Source organism: Naegleria fowleri (genome assembly GCF_008403515.1).
Source record: "Naegleria fowleri strain ATCC 30894 chromosome Unknown tig72, whole genome shotgun sequence".
Taxonomy (NCBI): Eukaryota; Heterolobosea; class Eutetramitea; order Acrasida; family Naegleriidae; genus Naegleria; species Naegleria fowleri.
Genome location: NW_025408004.1, coordinates 475,460 through 498,058, shown reverse-complemented (window position 1 = coordinate 498,058; position 22,599 = coordinate 475,460). Strand labels below are relative to the sequence as shown.

Sequence of the window (22,599 nt, the reverse complement as noted above, 5' to 3'; positions counted from 1 at the left end):
TTATTCTTGAGGAAGGTTGTCTGACTGCTCTTTTTCAATGTCTTCATTGTTGTCATGTATGTCCACATGTTGATGTTGATGATGATTCGTCATTGGAGCATGTTGTGAATAATGTTGTTCCTCATTGGATGACGAAGCATGATGGTGTGATTGATGCAATGTTTGATGATGATGATGGTGACCAGACAATACAATCGAATGATTGTTCTGGTTCTGACTGGTCACCACATGTGACGCCTGGTGTGTTGGATGGGTCATTTCATGATCCCCCTGTGTGTGATGATGAATGCCATCATGATGTGCCACCGTGTGTCCCTCTTCAACGATGAGTGATGGAGGAGCACTCGATCCATTATCTGAGATGTCATACGAGCCTCGAGAAAGAGCATCTGAATGTTGATGTTCATGGTGTTCATGATAATCTCTTCCTTCAATGAGAATGGTCATGCTGGCACTTTGTGGGTTTTGGTAATAATTGGTGCTTAATAAGTAGGTGGTCAAGAGACCCTTTCCTTTCGCGTAAACATCTTTTCGCTCTTCAAATTCGAATTTGGAACACAGTCGAAGATATGCTTCTCGTGAGCATTGAATTCGACCATCCACACCCACAGATTCCATTCTGTGTCATGATTGTCACAATTCATTATTATGAATTAAATGATAAGGTTATGATCTTGAATTTGCAAAAGTAATAATTACCTTGAAGCTGTATTGACCGCATCACCCCAAACATCGTAGGCAAATTTAAGCCGACCAATCACGCCAGTAACGAGAGCTCCACAATGCATTCCTACCTTGATCGTCATATTCGTTCCGAATTGAATATTATACCGATACATGACGCTAAACATTTCCATTGCAAACTGAAGTACCAATTCTGGATGATCTTGTTGTGAATGATTAGAGTGTGAAGTTGGCAAACCACCCACACAAAAGTAATGACTTTGAATGGTTTTGATTTTCTCCAAGTGATATTTGGGGACAAGTGCATCATAGCCACTGACTATAATCGATAACATTTGAACAATTTCACTTGCTCCCATGTTACTCGAAATTTCGTTGAAATTGCAAATATCACTAAATAAACAAGTACAATCATCCACCTGAAAGTGTGAATTGGTGGTGTAGATTGTGTGTTGATTGCATGAATGTCATGTTCGAAATGCAAGCATCAACAAAACCACACTCGTCACGCATGTTCTCAACCAAGTTTAAAAACCTACCTTATCAGCGATAAAGGTTTCTCCATTTTGCAATCGCAGAGCTACGCTTTCCGGTAAAATGTTCAGTAATAAGGCCTCAGACTTTTTCTTCTCCTCCGCTAATTCAGCATCGTGCTGCTTTTCAATGGTGGCGTCTTTGATAAAACATGAAATGATATTCTCATTTTCTTTAAGTACCGAAACACTCAAGTTGACTGTCGCTGGAAAGGTTGTCTTGTTTTTTCGAAGTCCAAAGATAGATAAGGTCTCGCCTTGATTGGAGGTTGTATTAAGGGAACTGGCAGGTCAATAAATGTATGTGTGACAATAGGACATAAATACACCGTAATTCTTTTCATACAAAATTTAACACAAACCTAGAAATAAATGTGGCTACCTTGCCACGAGATTCAGGAGTGAATAGCTCTTCCAAAGGTGTTCCTATCACTTCATCTGATCTAAATCCAAAAAGCCTTTGTGCACTCTGGTTGAATATGTAAATAGAACCAAATGTTGAGCAAACCACGGCCCCTTCAACAGCAGCCTCTAATATTGCTTTTTCCTTTGAAGAATTGTCAAAAACTGTTTGAGCTTTTTTCTGCTCACTTGCACTGAGTGAATAGTTCATTACATATGCATGTAAAAGCGGTTCGTTATCCAAAGTCTCCCAATGCAAATGATTAAGCATGATCCTAAATTGATGGATTTCATTCATGTGATTTGACATGAAACGGTATATTGCGTAAATAAGCACGAAAAGTGATAAAATAGTTAAAGAAAACGCAACCGCAGAAATGACCATCACTTGAGATGTCACGAAGGATGCATATTTAGAAATGAATAATGTGGTCTTGTCTGTAATTGAAATTGAACTGTCAAATAGTTCAGAAAATTCTACAAATAATTGGTCAGTTGGATATACTTGATGGTACACGTTGTCATTAACTTTTTCTGAAACCTTAAAATAGGTCATCAATTGATCCAATGAGTAGCATGAAAAATTGGTTCCATTACATTCGATAGATTGCAGTAATATATTATCTATTTCAACCCCATTCCCAGTCAAGGCCTTAAATCCATTACTTTCATCTCCATATCTAAAAGCATTCCAAGCTACAAACAAGTCAGAAATATGAACCTTAATTTCTGTGTAAAATTGATATTTTGAAACTCCTAATGCTTGATTGTCATTCATTAATAGTTCTATTATTTTAAATTTGCATCGTTGCAAAATCTGCAACACCTTATTGGCAGACTGAATTTTTTGCATGGCAAGAGATTCATTTTCGATAAAGGATATTGCTTCGTAGATAATTAAGACTCCACATATACATGTGATAAGTAAAGAAACAACTACCAGAGCTATCAAGACTCGTTTTGTGGTTGCGACATACTCTTTCGTGCTGATAATTTTGTCTTCTGTTTTTTGCTCCATAATACTGAGCACCTTGCGCACCTCCTCCTTTGAGATTTGTCGAAACAATGAAATAATTTGTCCAAGCCTTGATAAGGTCCGCTGAATAACCAAAATATAAATTATAATGTAAATAAAATATGCTGCTGATATCGAGCACACAACAATTATGAACACATTTCGTACATAGGTAATGCCTTCCTTAACATCTCCCAATTGTTGATCACATAAACGTTCAAACGACTCTGTGAAGTCCATTCGATTGCTCCCTATTGAATTATTGTTTTTTGTGATTCTTGTTGAGGAGAGCGAGCCCATCATAGAAACCACTTACATAACATTAAAAAATCAAAATCTTCAAAAGTTTTGTTCAATTCGTTCAAGGTCTTTGAATGGTAGTTTGATGACAGAGTTGTGAATTTGGCTGCCAAATCGAATACTGAGCTATTTTTCATTGCGGTTAGCACTGACGAGATATTGCTTGTTTGAAGTATAGGTATGTGTATTCTCGAGCTAATGTTAAAAAATTGTTCCATCATAACGGAAGTGAATATTCTTTCCTTCAAATACTTGTGAACTTGAAGCATGCTTTGAATGTTAGATTCTACTCTCTTCTTCACTTGATCCTGCATCGATGGAGATGAATTCGTATATTTCAGTATTGCTTGCATGTTTCGAATATCAGAAAGTGTGGCATAAGGCACTTCAAGTCGTTAATTTAAACTGATAATACTGTGATTTTGAAAATACTTACGAGACGAGATGGCGCAGGCTTTCATAATGAGGTCAATGTCACGATTGTTATTGGCAGTGATTGTCACACCTAACGCAAGAATCACGGATAAACAAAAAATTCCAACTGCACAAAGAGACATCAAATATGGAAACAAGAACCTGTGCTCTTCCTTCTTATTTAAAGCAGCTCGAAAAATGTCCTTTTGTTTTTGGGGGTGGTTTTGAGCTGATTCATGTTGACTTGCAGATTCAAGAAAGTCAACCTCTTCTCTGGAAGAACCTCTCCGTTTAAGAAGGTGAGGTGAAGATGTATGAGTATCGTGCATGGAAGGCTTTGTTGGAAGTACATGAGAGCTCCGTTTTGCGATTAATCGTTTCGCTTCTACGGTGCTTTTCTTGGCGTTTTCTTCTTCCAGAATTGCTGCTTCTTCAAATAATTCCTCTGCCATGGTACTTTTTGAAATTATGCAGCAGATGTAATTATTGAGAAAAGCTGACGACCAAAATGACTTACCTTTCAAATAAAAACTCGTCCAAAAACGATGCATAACTTCTCAGTACCATCTTTGGATATGTGTTAGCGTAACCATTGTGTACACACAGTTTTCAATAAACCTACCACTTCATTCCTATAGTTGAACAACATGTTCTGAAAAATAATGGAACATTCCTTCGTAACACTTTCAATTTCTTTCGCGATGAAACAGAGTTTTTTATCATCACCCTGATCCATCGCAATATTTTTCCAAAACAATTTGTGTAACTGTCTCAATAATTCACATTTCGCGCGAACAATATTCACCATGTTGTCCAATTGAAAATTATTTCTTCCCATTGAGGATGCCTTTTCGATTTCCCTACTACGCAAGTAAATGGAATACCTTAGAAAGAAATTTGAGCTTTGTTTTTGAGCTTTCTGCATCAACAAAATTGCAAAGGTCACCGAGCTGTTAGTCAAGACGAATTTCACAAACAGAGCACATGAAATTAATGTTTGTGCATTGATTGTTAGTCGTTGAGTCATGGCTAATTTTGTAAAAGAGTCAGCAAGACCAATATCGTCATCACTTCCTTTCATGGCAAACCTGATAAAGTAATTTACATATTTGTGCTCGGATTCTGTAATAGATTCGAATGATCGTTTTTGAAGGCATGTCTTAAGCAATTTCCTTCCTCTCGATTGCGCATATCTAGAGTAAATCTCTGTTACGATACTTCCAAAAATGAACATCAGAACGCCGCCTCCAATCAAAGCTCCTACAAGCCCAATTCCAATCTCCCAACTCTGTTGAGAATTTACCAAAGTTGCAACCAGAGTAACAATACCAATGCCCACTCTTGCAAATGCAATTCCTGTTGAAAAACATTCATGTTAAAATTAATGAACAACTCTTCCTAATTCATAATGATTAATTACCTCCATAAAAAGAATTAGCTCCTCTTCTGACGAAAGGAAAATTCCACAATAACAGTGCAATAAATCCCACAGATATTAAAATATAAATAATAGGAGCAACAAAATAAACGGATTTCGGCATGAAAGGATGAATAATCATAAAGAGACAGTTTGTGACATGGATATAAATTATAGTAAATGGATTGTCCAAAATGAAAAAGTCGTTGGCCTGAATATGTGTGTTGCAAAATATTATAGCAGACACCGAAATAAGTGTCATCTGAATAATCATGATAATCATGGATGCTGCTGAAAAAAATCCATTCAAAGGTGACCAGCAAACACGGTCAGGAAAATTTCTCAACACAAAAACTGCCGCGTTATTGACGGTCTTGGTTGTTTCATAATCGCAATTCCAAAATGCAAACATCATGCTAAAAGTAAATGGGATGGCTAGTATTAATATGCTTCCAAAGCAAAACCTTGCCACAAATTGGATTTTGTCCCAATATCTACTACCAATACGTTGAGTTCTATATGCCAAATACATGGACAACAGTGCAAGCAATACTAGTAGGAAATTAATCACAGCAACAGCAATAAATCCTTCATAAGGCATAAATTGAAAACCAAAGGTTCGCGATATGGCGGCCACACTCACCACCCATTTTCCATACTCTCCCCAATCATACTCTAAGGGTGACCCGATGCTTAATGTTTGAAAAGCTAACAACAGATGAAGTAACACACTGATAGTTGTTGGAATAGGTTTGTCATATTTGAGCGAATTGATGACAAGAAAGAGTGAGTTTTCAATGTTCCTAATGAATGCAGAAGAGTTGCTTCCGGAAGAAGCAGATTTTGCAGTTTTGGATGATTCTTTTGAGTAGTGGCTTTCAGTATCTCCCCTATCGGCAAAAAGAGCTGCCTCTGGATCTTGCAGCAAATAAGTTCTCGAGGAAGCATTGTTGGACGCCTTTGGTATGGCTCCTGTCGAATGATTGGAAGACATGGAGAATTCCGAAACGTGTCTGATGAGAGAACTGGCTCCTCCTCCACCACCTTGATTATTTCCGACCAATGGATGTGAGGAATGGCCATGGGGAGCAACTCTCGGTAAATGTGAAAGCGAGCCCCCACCACCGACACCTCCCAAAGTAGTGCTCTTTCCGCTTCTACTACTCGCTCCACTCATGAGGGAGTAGGATGATTGATTAAAGGTATTCATTATTGGTGAGTGCAAGTCTTTGGTGTTGAATGGAATCCTCCGAGAGTATGATGTGGACGAGGGTAAAGGTAATCCTCTGAAATTCAATAGAATTCTGTACTAGAATGTTTCTTGTTCAAATTCTACAACTCGATATATATACTTATACACTTCTGCAGTAACACGGTGTGTGTTGAGAATCGAGCGCTTATTTGTGTGTTGTTGTTGTAATTTTTTCATCCAAAATTGGTGGGCCCTAAATTGGCGTACTCGGACACTAAACTGTAAATAATTGCCGATCGGTCGGTGGAGGGTATTGAAAATATTTGCGCCCCATTTGAATTATAATTTGAATTACAGGTGAATGTTTCACCGACATTCATACATCATCAAGTTGACCCATGGCCAATAATTATTGAATTTTTGATCTTCGACTGAATTTAACCATCGATCGTTTGGTCAATTATTGCAATAATATTTAATGACATTTTTTAATAGTCATCGATGAACTTTCCAACACAATCTTTGTGATCAACGTTGGCATTTGATATGAAAAAGGGTCCACACCAGAAGTACAATCATCGATTGGGTTTCTCGAAGATTTTTCAACACTCCACACTTGAAAGCAAATGATATTCACTCCATGAGAGCTCTCTCTTTTGATTTATTTATCATTCTCTTTGCATTATTCAATCATTTTGGAAAGAATCAAGTTCTGAAACTCTTTTGTCTTTTTAAATTGAGGAAATATTTCATCCTTGAATTGAAGTTCAATAGTCACACGCAACAAATTCAAGCTCTCTGAAATCTTGTCAAACATGGAACATGCATGAATCGTTTGAATGAGCATTTCATTTCGACCGAGATGTGGTTGTTGGTTAGGGTTGGGTGATATTGTTTGCTTTGAATCATGATAATCACCAGCAGCATCATGATTAACCTTTTCAAGCAGCTGTTTGTACACACTTTCTATCCGATCTCTCAAAGCATGATCAATATTCATACAATGAGGACTCTTTAAAGATATAAATTGATCATAGATGAGCTTGAATTCTTTTAGCTTGAGAAATTCTTCTGTCAACACTACTGTTGTTGAGGTAAACATGGTCGAAATGGGTGGTGTCGAATCCATCATGGCTCTATAGCTCTGACTCTGTTTAATGATTTTTTCAAAGGCCCTCACAACTTCCAAATAGAGAAACAACTCTTCATTGCACCTCTTTTTCATGAATTCTCGCAAGAGTTCTCTTCCATCAGGATGTTCCAGTATCGTCTCAACACTGTAATAGGACTTTACAATGCTGGAAACATTGTTATTTTGAGAAAGAGTGCATTCCTGTGGTGAGCTTGCGTCAATAGTGGATAAAGACAGCATTGTCATCTCGTTCGTGGTGGAGGGTTGAAGAGACGACGAAACATTTGAACTTTCATTGTTGCATGATGATATGGGCAAAGAGGTAGCGGTGGTGGTGGTTGGTAAAGGTCGACTTAATTCAGGAGCAGATTTTGTATGAGGAATGGTTTTGTTCTTTAGTGGGGGTTTTTGAATATCAAAATCGTCACCATGTGAAGTGAAGTTCTCTTTCGAAATAAACAAATCAAAACTGTTTTTAAGCAACCTGGAAAGCTTGAATCGAGAGGAGGAGGTTTGAGTCGATGCATGGTCGCAAGTTGGTGATTTTTGCTTAATTTTTTGAGGGGAAGAAGGAGAATTGGCATGCTTCAGATCTTGAACATGTTGTTGTGTTGAGGAAGATGGGCAGCTTGTTGACGACACCACAGGCGGGTGTTGTTTCTCGGGAGAATTCTGACCAAGAGTATTTCCATTAGTTGTAACGTTTCCTGTCATGGTTGGGGATAAAGAGTTGACACGTTGCACATTATTGACATCTGCAGGAGAGCTACTATTCTCGAACAGTGAAAAATCGACATGACTACAATCTTTGAGAGCCTCTCCAATCATTTGTGTGAAACTATCAAAGGAAGTCTCCGATGCCCTATGAGTTTCATGAAATAATAAGGGTTGTTTGAACCTCCTCGAAAATCGTTTCTTGTTGACATTGGTATTGATCGTTGGGGGAGGAAGGGAAGCATCATCATGATCCAACGTATGAGGATGACATAAAGAGCTTGTGATGGTGGTGCTGGTGCTGGTGATACTCGCTCGTTGATGATGAGGATGTGATGAAGAGAATGTTTGTCTTCTTGGATTCATTTTGGTCGGAGAGGAGGAAGAGGATGGACTCATCATGAAATCGTCATGAGAAGTACTAGCCACTGAATACAACAACATGGTTGTTATTTCGAATGGATTCCAATATATGATGAGAGGTTTGGTTTTTTCTTCTTCTGATTTGTATGATTCAAATCATTTGAACTTACCCCAAGCGGAGGATTTTGTGTCTGTTCAACAACAACGAGAGTTGTGCGAATTTCTTCTTGGTTGCAATTTGTTTGATGGGTTTAGAAAGCAAACAGTAAAATTTGGAGGTTGTAAACGGTTGAAGGATGATGAGCTCTGTAATGAAGAGAACTTGACAGTTGAGCAAATTCAGAAGTCATTTGGCCAAATAGTGGTGACACTGGAAATGATTCCATGAAAACGATGAACGACCATACAAAAACCATTCAGAGGATCATACTACAAATTCAAAAAGCAGAACATGAATATGAATTTGGAATAATAAATTGGTTTTGGAGAGTAGCTGATGATGATTCTTGTGTTGAATTCTCAAACATCTGTGTTGAGTTGTTGACGCACACACTCATTTTCTGTGTCTCGCATTTTAACAAAATGTACAAAAGGTTTTGGTTCTTGTTGCAAACAATTTGTACATTTTGTTAAAATGTGAGAAACAGATTACCAAATACTATTGGCATATTGTTCCACTTTCTCATGTTGCATTAAATCATTGACCAAATCTTGTGGAATATTTTCTGGATAATACGCTCCAAGAAAGGCACCAGCAATGGCTCCATAGGTATCTGCATTTGCACCAACCAGGACCACAAAAACCAAGGTTTCAAATCCTTTGGGTTGTTCTTTGAACGGCCATTCAGGTAAATGTGAAGGTGCTTGAATGGGTGTAAATTTCGTCGTTGTAGTAGTCGTCGTGTTGTTGTTGAATGTTCTTATGGAAAGGCTGTGATTTAAGGCCCATAATGCAATTTTCAAACTCAAAATACTCCATCCACTCACATTCTTGTAATTGTACTCGTAAGGTTCAAATGTTTCAAAATCTTGCAACTGATTCACAAGCTTTGTTTCTGCCATTTCAAGAGCGATTTTTCCACCATTCGCTCGAATCCATTCTGTAAATACTTGATGATATTTTGTGACGAAGGATTCTATGTGGTCCACTTTTTGAGGAAATAAATACTTCGATTTAAATTCAAACCATTCACCTGTGTGACCTTTCAGTAATTCTGAAATTGTTTTTGATGTTGGATATTCGAGCGGTGATTTGCTATTGTGTGCTTGCAATGCCTTGTCGATCAAAATTGTATGAACAATACAGGGAAGGACTGCCTCAAATGAAAAATGTGTCACAATCGAATGTAAAATGGTCCATTCCAAAGCTTGCATCATGTCACTGGTCAGCAATCGAATGACACCGTTTCGCATTAAAGCTCCATTCGATGGTTTTGACTCATTTTCCTTAAATAATTCTAGACTTCCTCTGTACCATCCATTTTCATTATCAATATGTTGAATGGTTTTCAATAATGCTTGTCGGGTCGTAAATCCAACATCTTTCGGATCAGATTCAATCCATTCTAAAAATTGTTGAGTGACATGTTTTGGATCGAATTGTGACTGGAGTAAGTAAAAGCTTTTAACGATGCAGAGTGCCATCTTGTTAGTTTCGTTCAATATTCACATGATAAGGTGTTTTCATCCGCATTAATTTTAGGTGGTTGCTGTTGGTGATGAAGAGAGGTCGTGATGTTAATAACATCGTTGGAAGATGATGATGACGAGGGCACATTTTATAATTTTAAACCATCTCATTCATCTGGAGATTCTGAACAGATTGGCTCTCAGTTGTTTTTATTCCAAAATCACATTTCAGCATCAAATCCTTTATTTCAAAAAACGTTCCCAACAAAAATTCGTGATGATGATTCTTTACGTTCGTGCCAAATTCTTCTTCTTTTGATTGTTCATCATTCCTATTGACCACAACAACAACAACTGCTTCTTCTTCTTCTTGCTGTTTCGCAACAGCCATCTTCTAGGAATGAGCAGCCCTCAACCCCATCAACAACAACAACCTCATCATTCCCAGCACAGTCGTGTGGTGTCTCATCATCATCCTCACCACGATGGAAAGAGCAATAATAATCACCAAACTTCAACAACCATTCCCATCTCTGATGATTATTTCCATCATCCACCTCACTCACACTCTCATGTACCATTGGTTTCCGTTCCGACCTATTGCTCCCACAGAAGTGATGCAGATCCCAGCAGCACGATTGGCTCACCCTTGCAAGAGCAACAATTTCTTGTAGCTACAACATCATCACCACAGCAGTTGTTATTCCATGGAATGGAAGGCTGCTTCTCAACACCACTACAGCCTTTATCTAGTACCACCACTACTCCAGTCATTTCCAACAACAATATTCCTTCTTTTAATTGTCCATCATGCCCAACTTCGGGAATTCCAACAACAACAACAACAACCACTCTGAATCATCATGGATATGAAGTTACTCATCAGCAACAACATTCTAAAAAACGTAAATTAAGTACTCAATACCACCATCAAAAGGATCAATTAAAATCACTCACTTCATTATCGACCTCTCCGGAACCAAATTGCAACCATCCAAACACCACCTCAACTCCTTCTCCTCTCCCTAATTTATGTGATCATCCAAATAATATTAAATTATATGGCCAAATTCCGACCTCTCTATCGAATGGCTCAATTCATCAGCAAACTTCAACGTCCAGCAGCAGTCACGCTCACAATCTTCAAAACCGTTCTTGTGCGATAGGAGCTCAAAACAATATGCGTGCTGGATGCCCTTCCTATGAAGTTGATAGCATTCCTACGAGACTTTTCATGGGTGAACAAGTCCGTGTTCGAATCCATGAAATTCCTTCAATTCTACAACAATTTCAAAGCATGTGTCAAAGTAGTGACATTTATCATCATGTTGCTCCGAGTCTCGAAAACTTGACTATTTGCTTTCAGAAAGAGGGACTATTCAATATTCAAATGCCATGCTATTTAGAAGGAACGGATTTTATTGTTTTCCGAGTGCCAAGCCGTGAGACTTTTCTCCCATTTATGCAACAAGATGGTAATATCATCACCAATGTTTCACCAACGAGTAATATTCCAATCAATTCATCTGCATTGCATCACTGTGCAGTGACAATATCTGCAAGAAACAACATTCCGAATGGAGGAGATTGTCTCATGATTCTCATGCATCAAGCATGTTGTTCTATAGTATGCATGGAAACTTGTGACATGATCAACCTCGTAGGAGGCTGTTTTGGTCAAAATCCAAAACGATTACGAGACTTGTTGATACAACTCAAGGAACGATATTCAGACGATTTTGGAGCAATGCTTCATGCAGAGGATGAACATCCTCTTACTTATCCCTTTAGGTCATTACTGAGAATTGGGAAAGAAATTGGAAAAGGTTCAAATGGTTTTGTATATGTCGTGGAGCGAAGGAAGGATCTCAACACGTCACATTTAGACATACCACTGTGGATTTCCAAAAAGTTAGCTCTCAAGCAATGCTTCTTTACCAACCCTGTAAAAGTGCAAGAATATGTGACAATGGTAGGTTGTGTTTTAGGTTGAAATTTTTATCAGATTGAGCATCTGACTACATTGAATCATTCACAAATGATTTTTTATTGCATATGAATAACTATTTTTCAACTATTTTTCCAATTCATTTATATTGCCTCTCATTGACATGCATCATTTTCAACAATACACATAGCATCGTGCAATAATGGAAATTTCAAAAAATCCAGAATCACACATTGTGGACATTTATGATATACAAACAATTCAAGTCGAGGAATCAAACACTCATGTCGTTGAGATCGTTATGCAAAAAATGGGCTTTGACTTGTACAGCTATACGAGACGTTATTTGAAAGGATCTCTCTCCCTTAACACTCTTAAAACTCTTTTCTCGATCATCAAACAAACAGTGAATGGTATTCGATCGATTCATATGGCTGGCTATTGTCATTTGGATATTAAAGAGGGAAATATTATGCTCAACAGAGACAAAACAGTTAAATTAATTGATTTTGATTTTTCTACGAATTGCAATGCAGTACTAACAGGTAAGTGAACATTTCTGTTCGATCAATTTACGAAGGTCAGTTTGTTTGATCGATATACTTTTAATAAGGGAGGAGAGGCACACTACTGTATTTATCTCCAGAAATGGCTAACATTAAGGAGAGCTCAAAACCTATCGACAAGTGTGATGTTTGGAGTTTGGGAGTTGTCATTTTGAATATCATGAGAAAAGTGCAACAATTCAAAAAATATGATATCGTTAAAATTGCTTCCAAAGACATGCTTGTTGACGACGATCATACAGTGTTCATTGTTGGAAATGCTAAGGAACAGAGCTCTGTGGACACTCTTATTGAAAAAGTATGTCATCTTGATCCATCATTTAACAGAGACTCGGAGTTTTCTCGTTACATGCATGCAATTTCGCAGCTACTTTCCAACATGCTCAAGATTGACTATCATGAGCGATATTCTGTGAATGAACTATGGAATTTTATTGAGAAAATTTCAAAAGAGCTTGTTGAGTCCGTGTAGGCTACACGAGACATTTTCCCCTAACCTTATAACGACAGAGATACGAATATCTAACCATCCTTTAGTCGGTCATGTGACGAAAATTATCTCAAAAATCATGAATCGCCAAGAGATTGCTTTTTTTGATTGAAAGAGACGCGCATGCTGTCTTGACATGTTTTTCACTCATTCAAACGAAGCGACATACATGTCATTGAAAAATTTTGCGTCACCTCCCCACCCACCAAACATGTAGAGTTTGTTATTTAAAATCACACAACATGCACTTTCTCTCTTTGGAGGAGGATTTATCTGCTGTAGCATTTTCCATTCTTTCGTGACCAGATTGAATGAAAAACATTCTCCAGAACATTCAGTACCAGCTAATTCATGTGTTCACACATGATAATTTTGATTGTCGACATTACACAACAAGAGGCGTGTGTCATCGCATTGTATTTGTGTGACAACAATTTTTGGCTATAAGAATGCACTGTATTCTGATCCTGATACTTACTGAATCCACCATACAAAATAACATTCCCTGTTTCCTCATGCAAAACACATGAATGACGACCTCTCTTTGATGGAATGTCACCACTACACTTTACACATGTCCACCTTTTGCTTTGCACTTCGTACAAATAGGTATCATTGTAACGACCACAGCCTTTGAGAATTATTGACCGTGCACACAGAGAAATTCAGAATATTGACCATCTGTGTCAACTTGAATATCAAACCAGATGCATTCCACTTACCCAATCCGCAAGTCACAAAAAATTGAGTGTTCGATTTTGTTCCTCCTCCTCCTCCTTCCAATACCAACAATCCACCGTACGAAGATCTCGGTAGTGGAACATCTCCTTGCATGGCATTGACACATTCCCATTCATTCTTGTCGAAATGATATCGATACATGTCACCATATTTCTTGTTTCCAATGCCTCCATAGAGATACATGTATTTTCCAACACAACAACAATAGTGTGCACTTCGTGCTGGAGGTGAAAATGAATTGTTGGGCTTGAGTTGCTTCCATTCATCCTTCGCGACATCATATTCATAGAGATCATTGGTTTTACCCTCACTGGTCCAACCTCCAAAGACATATAATTTATAATTCCATGCCTTTCCAACAACATGGCCATGATTCTCTTCACTACAAGTCGCGGAAGTGTTTCGTGATGATGCTGTGGATGAGGGCGAATGAGAATGGGATGAAGAGGCTGTGGATGAGGAGGAGGAGGAGGAGGAGGAACACTCTGTGGTAGTTGTTGTTGTTGTTTCAATTTTCCGACAACACAAGGAAGCCTTACATCTCCGAGAAGGAGCATTTTCCATACTCGCCTTAAACCATTCATTCTCACGAGTATTGAAAATAAATAATTCATTGTATCGTCTTGATCCGAGACCTCCAAACACTGCAAATCGATGTTCATCCATGATGGTATGACTCACGCCACCACCTTGAGGGAGATGTTCATTAAACACAGTATCTCTTGGGTCACACGAGATGGATTCCCATCGCAGGGTATTGAACGACATGCTTTTTTTTTGTTCTTTTAGTGCGATTCGATTGCTGACTGTAGCGTCGAGCTATTTAGAGATTTCAACGAGCGCAATGAGATAGATGGCTGTTCCATAAAACCTTTTCGAATGAACTTGAGAATTGGTGAAAATATACAAAAGCTTTCAGCGTGATCCAAACGACGATTGTTTATTTAAGCACTTTTTTTCACTCCATTCACATTCACGTTGACCTTCAAATAGATTCCTCTTCTTCCACCTCTTCGATAGGATCTCATATAAGTACCACCATTACCACCATTACCAGAAACAGCACCACCACCAGAAACATTATAAGCACTACCACCACCGACAGCAACATTGGATGCTCCTCCTCCTACTTGTTGAGATTCACCATTTTGAGCAACCTGTTGTTGTTGTTGTTGTTGTGGTTCATAAGATCCTCCATTCGAAGAAGAAGTAGCTTGTTGTTGTTGTTGTTGGAAAGAAGCACTTCCTTGTTGTTGAGAATAAGAAGATCCTCCTTGTTGTTGAGGAGCTTGTTGTTGGAAAGAAGAACCATCACCACCACCTTGTGGTTGCTGTTGAATCTGTTGTTGTTGTTGTTGAGTTTGTTGTTCTTGCTGTTGAGCAGCTGGACCAACATTTCCTCCCCAAGCATTTTGCTCTGCCACTTGTTCAGAGGTTTGTTGTTGTGGTTGTTCAGGTTGTGCTTGTTGTGCTTGATCAACAACAGGTCCAGAGGTTGCATCGCCACCACCTTGTTGTTGTGGTTGAGGCTCTTGTAGTTGAGGTTCTTGTGGTTGAGGCTGTTCTCCTCCTCCGACTTCATTGTTCTCATCACCACCATTTTCACCCATGACTCCTCTCACTTTGTCTCGAATGTTATTGAACTTGTCTCGAACCTTGTTGAACTTGTCTCGAATGTTTCTAACCTTTCCTTTGATCTTATCGAATTTTCCTTTAAACTTGTTGAACTTGTTCTTGAGATTTCCCAATTTACCAGCAAATTTACCTCCAAATTTACCACCAAGTTTGTTGACCCATTTACCGGCGAGTCCCTTGAGTTTACCTTTGAGTTTACCTTTGAGATTTCCGACAAAGTTTTGCTTCAAGTTTTTGAATTTTTTCACTGTATCGCGAACTTTCTTGACCTTGTCGACCACTGCTTTGACTTTTTTGAACTTGTCAATGGTGGATTTGAATTTGGCGAACTTGGCTGCCATGGCTGCTTGTCCTCCTGGAATGACCATTGGAGCGACGAATTTGGCCACTTTGAAGGCTTTCTTTGCGAATTTCTTCAACTTTTTAAATTTAGCTTCGGTTGGTGTGAAATGTGTGGATGCGAAGAGAAGGGCAACCAACAAAGCTAAAAGGGCCAATTTGATTGCGAAGAATCGGTTGATGTGTGGTGTGTGCATTTTTTTTAGGATAAACTGTCTGATGACAGGATTACAATCTCCTGACTGTTGACGTTTGAGCGATTGAGAATATTCAATCTCCGCGAACAAAATGGAACTAGCGCAGGGTCACTCTTTTTGGTTCTACAGCTGCAAATTGGAAATTAATTTCAATACTAATGTTCATTGCTGGTTGATTCCATCGTCAAAGTAATAATGATATTGCCAACATGTTTTCTCGCTACCGAGTGGGTTTTGAATTCACTTGTCTCGAAATGATACTGACCATTCATAACCTTCTGACTGCCAATGTGGACCTCAGGAACTCGTTGCTCTCACACGTAACATGGCATTTCAATAAAAGGTGTTTCGTATGGAGGTGAAAATGCCTTGCCAATGGATGGAAATTATGAAGCAATGGATCAGGTCTGATCTAAAAAAGCATGAATTAGAAAGGGTTCATCAAAAAATTGACAAGTTAAAAAAAAGACCATTCAACATTCACAATTAAAATTTGTTGTCACGATGGTTAAGCAGAAATTCAAAATTGCGATACCATTGTTGAATAAAACACAACTTATCCCTCATTTGTTCTTTACAATTAACCAAACGACTCTTGAATACGATTCGAAGCATGCAATTGCAGGAATATCCTTTCGATTTCATAAAGGTCATCAAGAACATGCGGTGATCAAACCAAGAAATTGGAATTTTCAATACGTATTCCAAACTTTTTCTTCCATGTGTTCTCATTTCAATTGAACTCATCTCAACATGGATCATCATCAACCACAAACTGCTCCTTCTTCCTACATTTTTTCATTCGTTGAGAACAAGAGTGCTAAAAAAGAGAAAATCATCATGGCAATGACTATTCCTTGTTTGACTTGTGTAATGGAAAAGAAACAACGAGTATGCAGAATGAGCGATTTTTCATGAAGGGACACTTGTTGCTAATTTGGTAATGTTAATGATTTTTCTTCCATTCAATGGTTGAAGTGGTCGATTGTTTCCTAAATATCCGTTTCCAACACTTCTGACATATTGATACACTCGAATGTTTCCTCCTCTCCCTTTGGTCTTTGAAGTGACATCATGTTGTGCTTGATTCATTATTTGTCTCAAGACAGCAATTTGATTCAAAGAAATGTATTGAGAGGCTCCCAAAAAGATGTTTGGATTTACAACATTCCACATGACATTCTCATTGCAATTTGGAGTGGTCAAACTACCATTATAAACGAAATATGAAAAGAGAGGATCAATGTCTTGTCGAAGAGGGATCAAATCAAACAACATGCCACTTGTCACTTCATGAATTGCAACAAAAAATCCGTATTTCTCACAACAACATCAATCAAAGGATGATCTATCATTCCCAACGCTTGAAAAACCACTCCAACACAGCAATTCGAGGAATATGGGCTTCCAGATCACTCCATTGCTCCGATTTGAATTTCTTGGCCTCATCCAACTTTTGCGACAAATCCCCTCTTTGAAATACCAAATGCATTTCCAAATCATATGAAAACCAGTTAAACACATGTTCAGAAGGTGTGTGAAAATGGAATTGTTTCAATTCATAGGGAACTCGAATACTCTTGTATCCTGTTGGTCCATCAAATACTAATAAGCCATGAATCTTCAATGATCGTTTGGTTTCATTGGTAAAATCATACAGGACTTGTATGGAAGATGATGATGAATAATTGAATATGGACTCCAATAAATATTGATCAAAGGATATCATGTTCTGAAAGGAAAGAGTCGGAACAGGAGATTGAGAATGACCTCCACATTGAGAATTGGGACATTCACGAGCCCAGTTGAGACTCGGAATAGGACCAATGAAGACAAGGCTTTTCGTTTTGAAAGGAAAAATCACAAGCGAACAAGAAGAGAAAAAAAACTTGTCTTGTAAGGAATCCATACGAGGAATAGAAGAGAGAGGAGAAGGGATGAGTGAAGAAGAGAAAAAGTTGGTCGTCTTCGATGAAGAAGAAGCAAAAAAAACTTCCAATGAGAGGGACAGGCATTTTCGCGTTTTTTTTGTGGAATTGTTGTGCTGAGAATCTTTGATGAATTTCATTGAAAACGAGGAAATAACATGCAATAATGAATATGATATTCGTTGGGTAACATTTTTTCATTATTAACTCGACTACCAAAATATACTTTAGAAGGAATTATAAAATCCATTTTTCCCGCCAAACAAATACTACAATTTTCAAAAAAAATATAACAAAGATCTCACGTGTGATTCGTTATTATTATTCTTATTGAAATCTACTTGAAAATGTCTCACAAATATCAAAAGGATTTTTCATTTCCACCAAAATTTCAAGAAACGTTGAGAGATTTTACTCGGGAAGTACTGAGAGTTCAACCTTCAAATATTTATCGGTTCGGATACGATTATTTTACGAAATTGGCCAAGGAAATGGAGATGAAACAGCAACAGGAAGCATTCAGCACTGCTGAAAGCAACGTGACTCAAGCTTCAAAAGTTGGAGGGTACCTCAATAGCCAATCATCCACTTCGGAAGAAGAGGAAGAAGATATGGATGAATATAAGGTTGTACATACGTCTAGTCATGCTTCCTCAAATCCACAAAAACCAATCTCAGTCAAAGCACAAGAGAGGTTCACCTCCGATGAAGATGAAGAAGAAATTGAAAGTACCGAAGAGGAACAGAATACAGAGGAAGAGGAAGTGGGTGAAGGATCTCAAAATGAAAGCTTCCAAAATCAATCATTTGAGGGTGACATTACACAATTTCTTGCCACCATTTCTGATCAAGAATTACTGAATATTTTGTACTCACATTATAGTTCGTTCGGCTATGATGCTTTACCTGCAAGCGCTGTGAAGGAGGAACTCAAGAAAATTTTCAATTATCAATTGCCTGACACGATGGTCGCTTTTTGTATGGCTGAATCGGATGTCGCAGATGACTCAACGGTCGAAATTGCACCATTTTGTCAAAGAATTACTAATGTTTTGAAAATCGTTGTGGGAGGTGAGGAAGGACCATTAGGTTATTCAGACGAAAGCAACTCTATCCATCAATCTTTCTTGTCGCCCATTGTTGTCAATGATGTCGATGTGGTACATGGGTTGAGCAAATTAGAACTTCAAGAGGAACTAAAGGCCTTATTTGAGAGAGCTGATGAAGGTCATACTGGTGCCTTGTCTTTCGGTAAATTCAAACGAGAATTGCAAGAGGCAGAGCTTGATTTGTCGAGAAGAGAAATTAATCTTTTGCTTTCTGAGGCTGAATTGGATGAACATGGACAGGTGGTTTATGAGAAAATTATTTCCAAAGCTCATTCTATTCTGTTTTCGGCATTCATTTTCGACGAATTTTGTGCATCAGTTGAGCTAAGTTTTTGAATTAATGAAATCCAACACTCGTGTTTTGTACAAATAAATTTTAGTGATGAATAGCTATCAAATGTCATATTCTAAAGCAATTGAATTGAAAATATTGCCTAACGTTAGAGATATCAAAATTCTTCTTTTTAAATTCGGTATATTTACACAGAAAGGAGTGTGATGACGTAAAATGTTTCCTCCAAGTTTTTGAATGATCATCTTCTCTTTTTCGATTGGTTATTCTTGGTCTCATTACCATAGAGAAACAAATGATCATGCTCAATACTTTTTTCATACTTAATCTGCTCCTCCTTGTTTTCTAAACTCTTCAAAAATACAGCAGCTTTCTTGTGACCAAGATCACTGGCTTTCTTTAGATATTCTTTGGCTTCACTTTTTTTGTTTTTTGAATACCTTAACATTAATTCTGCATACTCAAACATGGCATCAACATTGCCAAACTCGGCCGAAGCTCTCATGTATCGCATCCCTTGCTGAACAGAGGAAGCAACCACTTCCATGGAGTCTTTGGATTTATCATCACGTGCCATCAATCCATTACAGCACAACTCTGAGGCCTTCATGTAAAACACGACACCAACATCTTCCAACTTTTCGATCATGTTCTTGAATTTTTTGAGATCTTTGTTTTCTTTGGAGAGTTGCATAATGAGTGCATCTCGCTGTGCAATTTGTTCATTTCTTTTTTCAATGACAGTAACGAGGGAGCTAATTCTTTGGTTCACTTCCTTAATATCTATACCTTTGGTGGAAGAGTCCGAGACAGAGCTCAACAAATTTGTGTCATAGGATGTGTCATCATGAGGTGAAGTTGAGCAAACATCCAACACTTGCTCTCCACATGTCGAGTCAGAGTTGTAGGAAAGAGAGGGGGAAATGGTAAGGGCCGTGCTTTGTGCAGGGCTTTCTTCCTCGAGATGTGGTGGAGTATTAGGAATGGAAAATTCCATCACTTTCTTAATCACGCTGTCCATCAGAGAGTCCTCTTTCTTTTTTTTTGAGGAAGCTGGAGAGTCGGTGAAATCTGCGTTGGCCTTTCTCTTCTTGTTGGGTGTAGTCGGTGATGAAATAGAGTCCTGACCATGCTCGGCGTCCTCTTCACTGTCATCGTGATGATGGCAATTCATCGCAGTAATGTTCATCATGATGTCTTGTCGTGACGACGACTTTGAAGTGTGACAATGATCCTTATCGTCACCGTCATCATCATCTTCACTGTCAGTACCTTGTTCATTAAAGGTAGGGGAGGAATCCATAACTACAGAAATTACTTGATCGGAGCTGTTGCCGGTGGATGATTTCGAAACAAAATTGCTGAAAGACTTGGAGACAGAGCTACGTAAAAGAGATTTGTTTTTCTTGCCAACCTGTCTCGATGAAGTCGAAGGTCGTAAGGAAATTCGACTCTTCGATGGAATTACTGAAACTGGTTCTGAAGATAGAGCAAAAGAACCTTGCTCCAAAGTGGACACGGCGTTACCGCCTGAGTTTTTGCTGTTTTTTGATTTGCTGGATGGAGTATCGGAAGAAACCTTCTGTTTGAGGGGTGTTTTTGTGCTCGTATTATTGTTCTTTTCATAATTGATTGTCGAAGAATTGGACGGCTCTGCAGTACGTTTTTGAGACGAAGAGGATGAGGACTTGGAAGACTTTGCATTTTTCTTGTTGCGTTTCGCTTCCTCTTCCTTATTGACATATTCAAAATCGTAGCCTTCCGAAGTGGCGTCAATATTCTCTGCAGTAATGTTGTTGTCATCTGCACCCTCTGGTTTCGGGGCGGTGGCATGGTTACGCTGCGAAACTTGTTGCTGCTGTTGTTGTTGTTGTTGAATCTTTTTCATTACTTCTTCGTACTCAATTTGGGGAAATGCAAAAGATAAACTATTGAGAAATTCCTCACTATTTGCTTGTGCCAAATCTCTACTCGCGCTATTATTGGTGCTGCCAACGGATGAGGCAAGAGGAGACGTTAAGGATGATTGTTGAAAGAAATCCTTTTGAATCGTGTTGGCTTGCTTCTTGGGAGTGAATGAGCTTGAATGAGTTGGAATGGGTGAAGAAAAGTTCTGAGAGGCCGATAATGATGAAAGTGTGGTGGTGTTAGCTGCTGATATTTGAGTACTCAAGCCAGTTTGTTTCTGTTGTTTGGTTTTCTTTGCAGACTTCTTTTTGCTTGAAGAAGTACTGCTCGGATCAGCGGAGGAAGGTGAGGAAAACACTGCCGATGATGATGCCGAGGAATGATTGCAAAATTCACCTGAAGCCAACAAAAATTGCTCCTTTCTACTTCGTTGTATGGCTGTCGTTGAGATGGAACTATTCGTTCCGAGAGATGAAACCGATTGATTAAGGGAGCTGGAATTGCCTGATGAGGTTGTTGTTCCGCTACTAAGGGTAAGGCTATTTGAGGAAACCGCAAGAGTGGTGGTGGAATTGGTGTTTGATGAGGAAGAAGAAGAAGAATTGGTTGAGTGGTTGTTTGAAGAGGACTTGGAGAGAATTCCTCCCAGCAGCTTCATGAGAGAGATAGATGTGGTGCGTTTTTTTAAATATTCTAATTTTTGAATGCGTTTGAAGGCGCCAATTCTTGTGGTTGCTTCCGATGGATATTGCTAAAATTGGATTGGATATCCTCTTGAGAATCGTTAGAGGTTTTGAAGTGAACAAATCTCATCAATTGTTGTTGAGGTATCCAATCCAAATTTAGCAATATCCATCGTGCCTTATTGTCTCTTCTGGTGGTTCAGTTGATGATGTGAATTTTTGCATAATAAAAAATGTCGGAACAAGAAATTGCAAACATGAATAAAGAGACAATACGAAAATTTCATAATCGAATCATGAAAGTCGTGTTGAAGGATGAGAGAGAATTTGTTGGAAGATTTGTGTGTGTGGATAATAAGATGAATACAATTTTGAAAGAGGTGGGTTTTGATTCACACGTTCGGAAGAAGTGATACCAATACCTCGTCATGGTCTCGTCAAATAATTATTATTTGAATAATTATCTTGTAAATTTGATTTGCATCCATATTCATATATTCAAACTATAATAACGTGATGATGATTTTCGAATCAATAATAATATTAATTATAATATCCACTATTATTTATGATTAATAATTGTAAGACAACGGAATACCGAAAGAAACCTACCACAACATCGTCGGAACAACCATCACCACCAACAGAAGAATCCCATTCATTTGATGAACGAAGAGTAGGTCTTGTCATGTTACCAGGCACTCTCATCACCTCTTGTTTCATTTCGGAATAAAAAGGCTTTTTCAAAATCATTTTGCATATCCAATAGATCATCAGAATCTATTGAAACAACACAACAACAACTGATTCTCACTCAATCAGGTTTAGCATGGGATAGTCTCGCTTCATCAATTTCAATTATGATGATTGACAGGTTGAGAGCTTGTTTATCATCATTTGGAGAGAATTTCTTTGCAAGTTCAAATTGTTGTCGACCAAAGAACACTACAACCTCTCAGTCAGGTTTA

At 38.3% G+C, this 22,599-nt stretch overlaps 10 protein-coding genes across 10 annotated transcripts; 3 read left to right on the top strand and 7 right to left on the bottom strand.

Annotated features, from left to right (window-relative positions):
• On the bottom strand, positions 1–5,975 carry FDP41_009812 (uncharacterized protein; the record flags this gene model as incomplete). The annotated part of the gene is made up of 9 exons (XM_044713811.1): positions 1–619; positions 700–1,103; positions 1,224–1,500; positions 1,580–2,885; positions 2,951–3,319; positions 3,371–3,804; positions 3,866–3,915; positions 3,971–4,704; positions 4,769–5,975. 9 exons carry the CDS (start codon positions 5,973–5,975, stop codon positions 1–3), a joined length of 5,400 nt encoding a protein of 1,799 aa, XP_044556831.1.
• A 664-nt stretch (positions 5,976–6,639) lies between these two features.
• Positions 6,640–8,247, bottom strand: FDP41_009811 (uncharacterized protein; the record flags this gene model as incomplete). The annotated part of the gene is made up of 1 exon (XM_044713810.1): positions 6,640–8,247. One exon carries the CDS (start codon positions 8,245–8,247, stop codon positions 6,640–6,642), a length of 1,608 nt encoding a protein of 535 aa, XP_044556830.1.
• Positions 8,248–8,814: 567 nt separating this feature from the next.
• FDP41_009810 (uncharacterized protein) lies at positions 8,815–9,810 on the bottom strand (the record flags this gene model as incomplete). The annotated part of the gene is made up of 1 exon (XM_044713809.1): positions 8,815–9,810. One exon carries the CDS (start codon positions 9,808–9,810, stop codon positions 8,815–8,817), a length of 996 nt encoding a protein of 331 aa, XP_044556829.1.
• Positions 9,811–10,195: 385 nt separating this feature from the next.
• FDP41_009809 (uncharacterized protein) lies at positions 10,196–12,781 on the top strand (the record flags this gene model as incomplete). The annotated part of the gene is made up of 3 exons (XM_044713807.1): positions 10,196–11,767; positions 11,934–12,288; positions 12,357–12,781. 3 exons carry the CDS (start codon positions 10,196–10,198, stop codon positions 12,779–12,781), a joined length of 2,352 nt encoding a protein of 783 aa, XP_044556828.1.
• A 165-nt stretch (positions 12,782–12,946) lies between these two features.
• On the bottom strand, positions 12,947–14,308 carry FDP41_009808 (uncharacterized protein; the record flags this gene model as incomplete). Its single annotated transcript, XM_044713806.1, has 3 exons — positions 12,947–13,143; positions 13,278–13,430; positions 13,522–14,308. The coding sequence occupies 3 exons, from the start codon at positions 14,306–14,308 to the stop codon at positions 12,947–12,949; spliced, it is 1,137 nt and encodes a 378-aa protein (XP_044556827.1).
• A 176-nt stretch (positions 14,309–14,484) lies between these two features.
• FDP41_009807 (uncharacterized protein) lies at positions 14,485–15,711 on the bottom strand (the record flags this gene model as incomplete). Its single annotated transcript, XM_044713805.1, has 1 exon — positions 14,485–15,711. One exon carries the CDS (start codon positions 15,709–15,711, stop codon positions 14,485–14,487), a length of 1,227 nt encoding a protein of 408 aa, XP_044556826.1.
• A 912-nt stretch (positions 15,712–16,623) lies between these two features.
• FDP41_009806 (uncharacterized protein) lies at positions 16,624–17,440 on the bottom strand (the record flags this gene model as incomplete). The annotated part of the gene is made up of 2 exons (XM_044713804.1): positions 16,624–17,000; positions 17,074–17,440. 2 exons carry the CDS (start codon positions 17,438–17,440, stop codon positions 16,624–16,626), a joined length of 744 nt encoding a protein of 247 aa, XP_044556825.1.
• Positions 17,441–17,986: 546 nt separating this feature from the next.
• Positions 17,987–19,084, top strand: FDP41_009805 (uncharacterized protein; the record flags this gene model as incomplete). Its single annotated transcript, XM_044713803.1, has 1 exon — positions 17,987–19,084. The coding sequence occupies one exon, from the start codon at positions 17,987–17,989 to the stop codon at positions 19,082–19,084; it is 1,098 nt and encodes a 365-aa protein (XP_044556824.1).
• Positions 19,085–19,281: 197 nt separating this feature from the next.
• Positions 19,282–21,606, bottom strand: FDP41_009804 (uncharacterized protein; the record flags this gene model as incomplete). Its single annotated transcript, XM_044713802.1, has 1 exon — positions 19,282–21,606. One exon carries the CDS (start codon positions 21,604–21,606, stop codon positions 19,282–19,284), a length of 2,325 nt encoding a protein of 774 aa, XP_044556823.1.
• A 258-nt stretch (positions 21,607–21,864) lies between these two features.
• FDP41_009803 (uncharacterized protein) lies at positions 21,865–22,364 on the top strand (the record flags this gene model as incomplete). The annotated part of the gene is made up of 2 exons (XM_044713801.1): positions 21,865–22,011; positions 22,218–22,364. 2 exons carry the CDS (start codon positions 21,865–21,867, stop codon positions 22,362–22,364), a joined length of 294 nt encoding a protein of 97 aa, XP_044556822.1.
• Between the last annotated feature and the right edge of the window lie 235 nt (positions 22,365–22,599).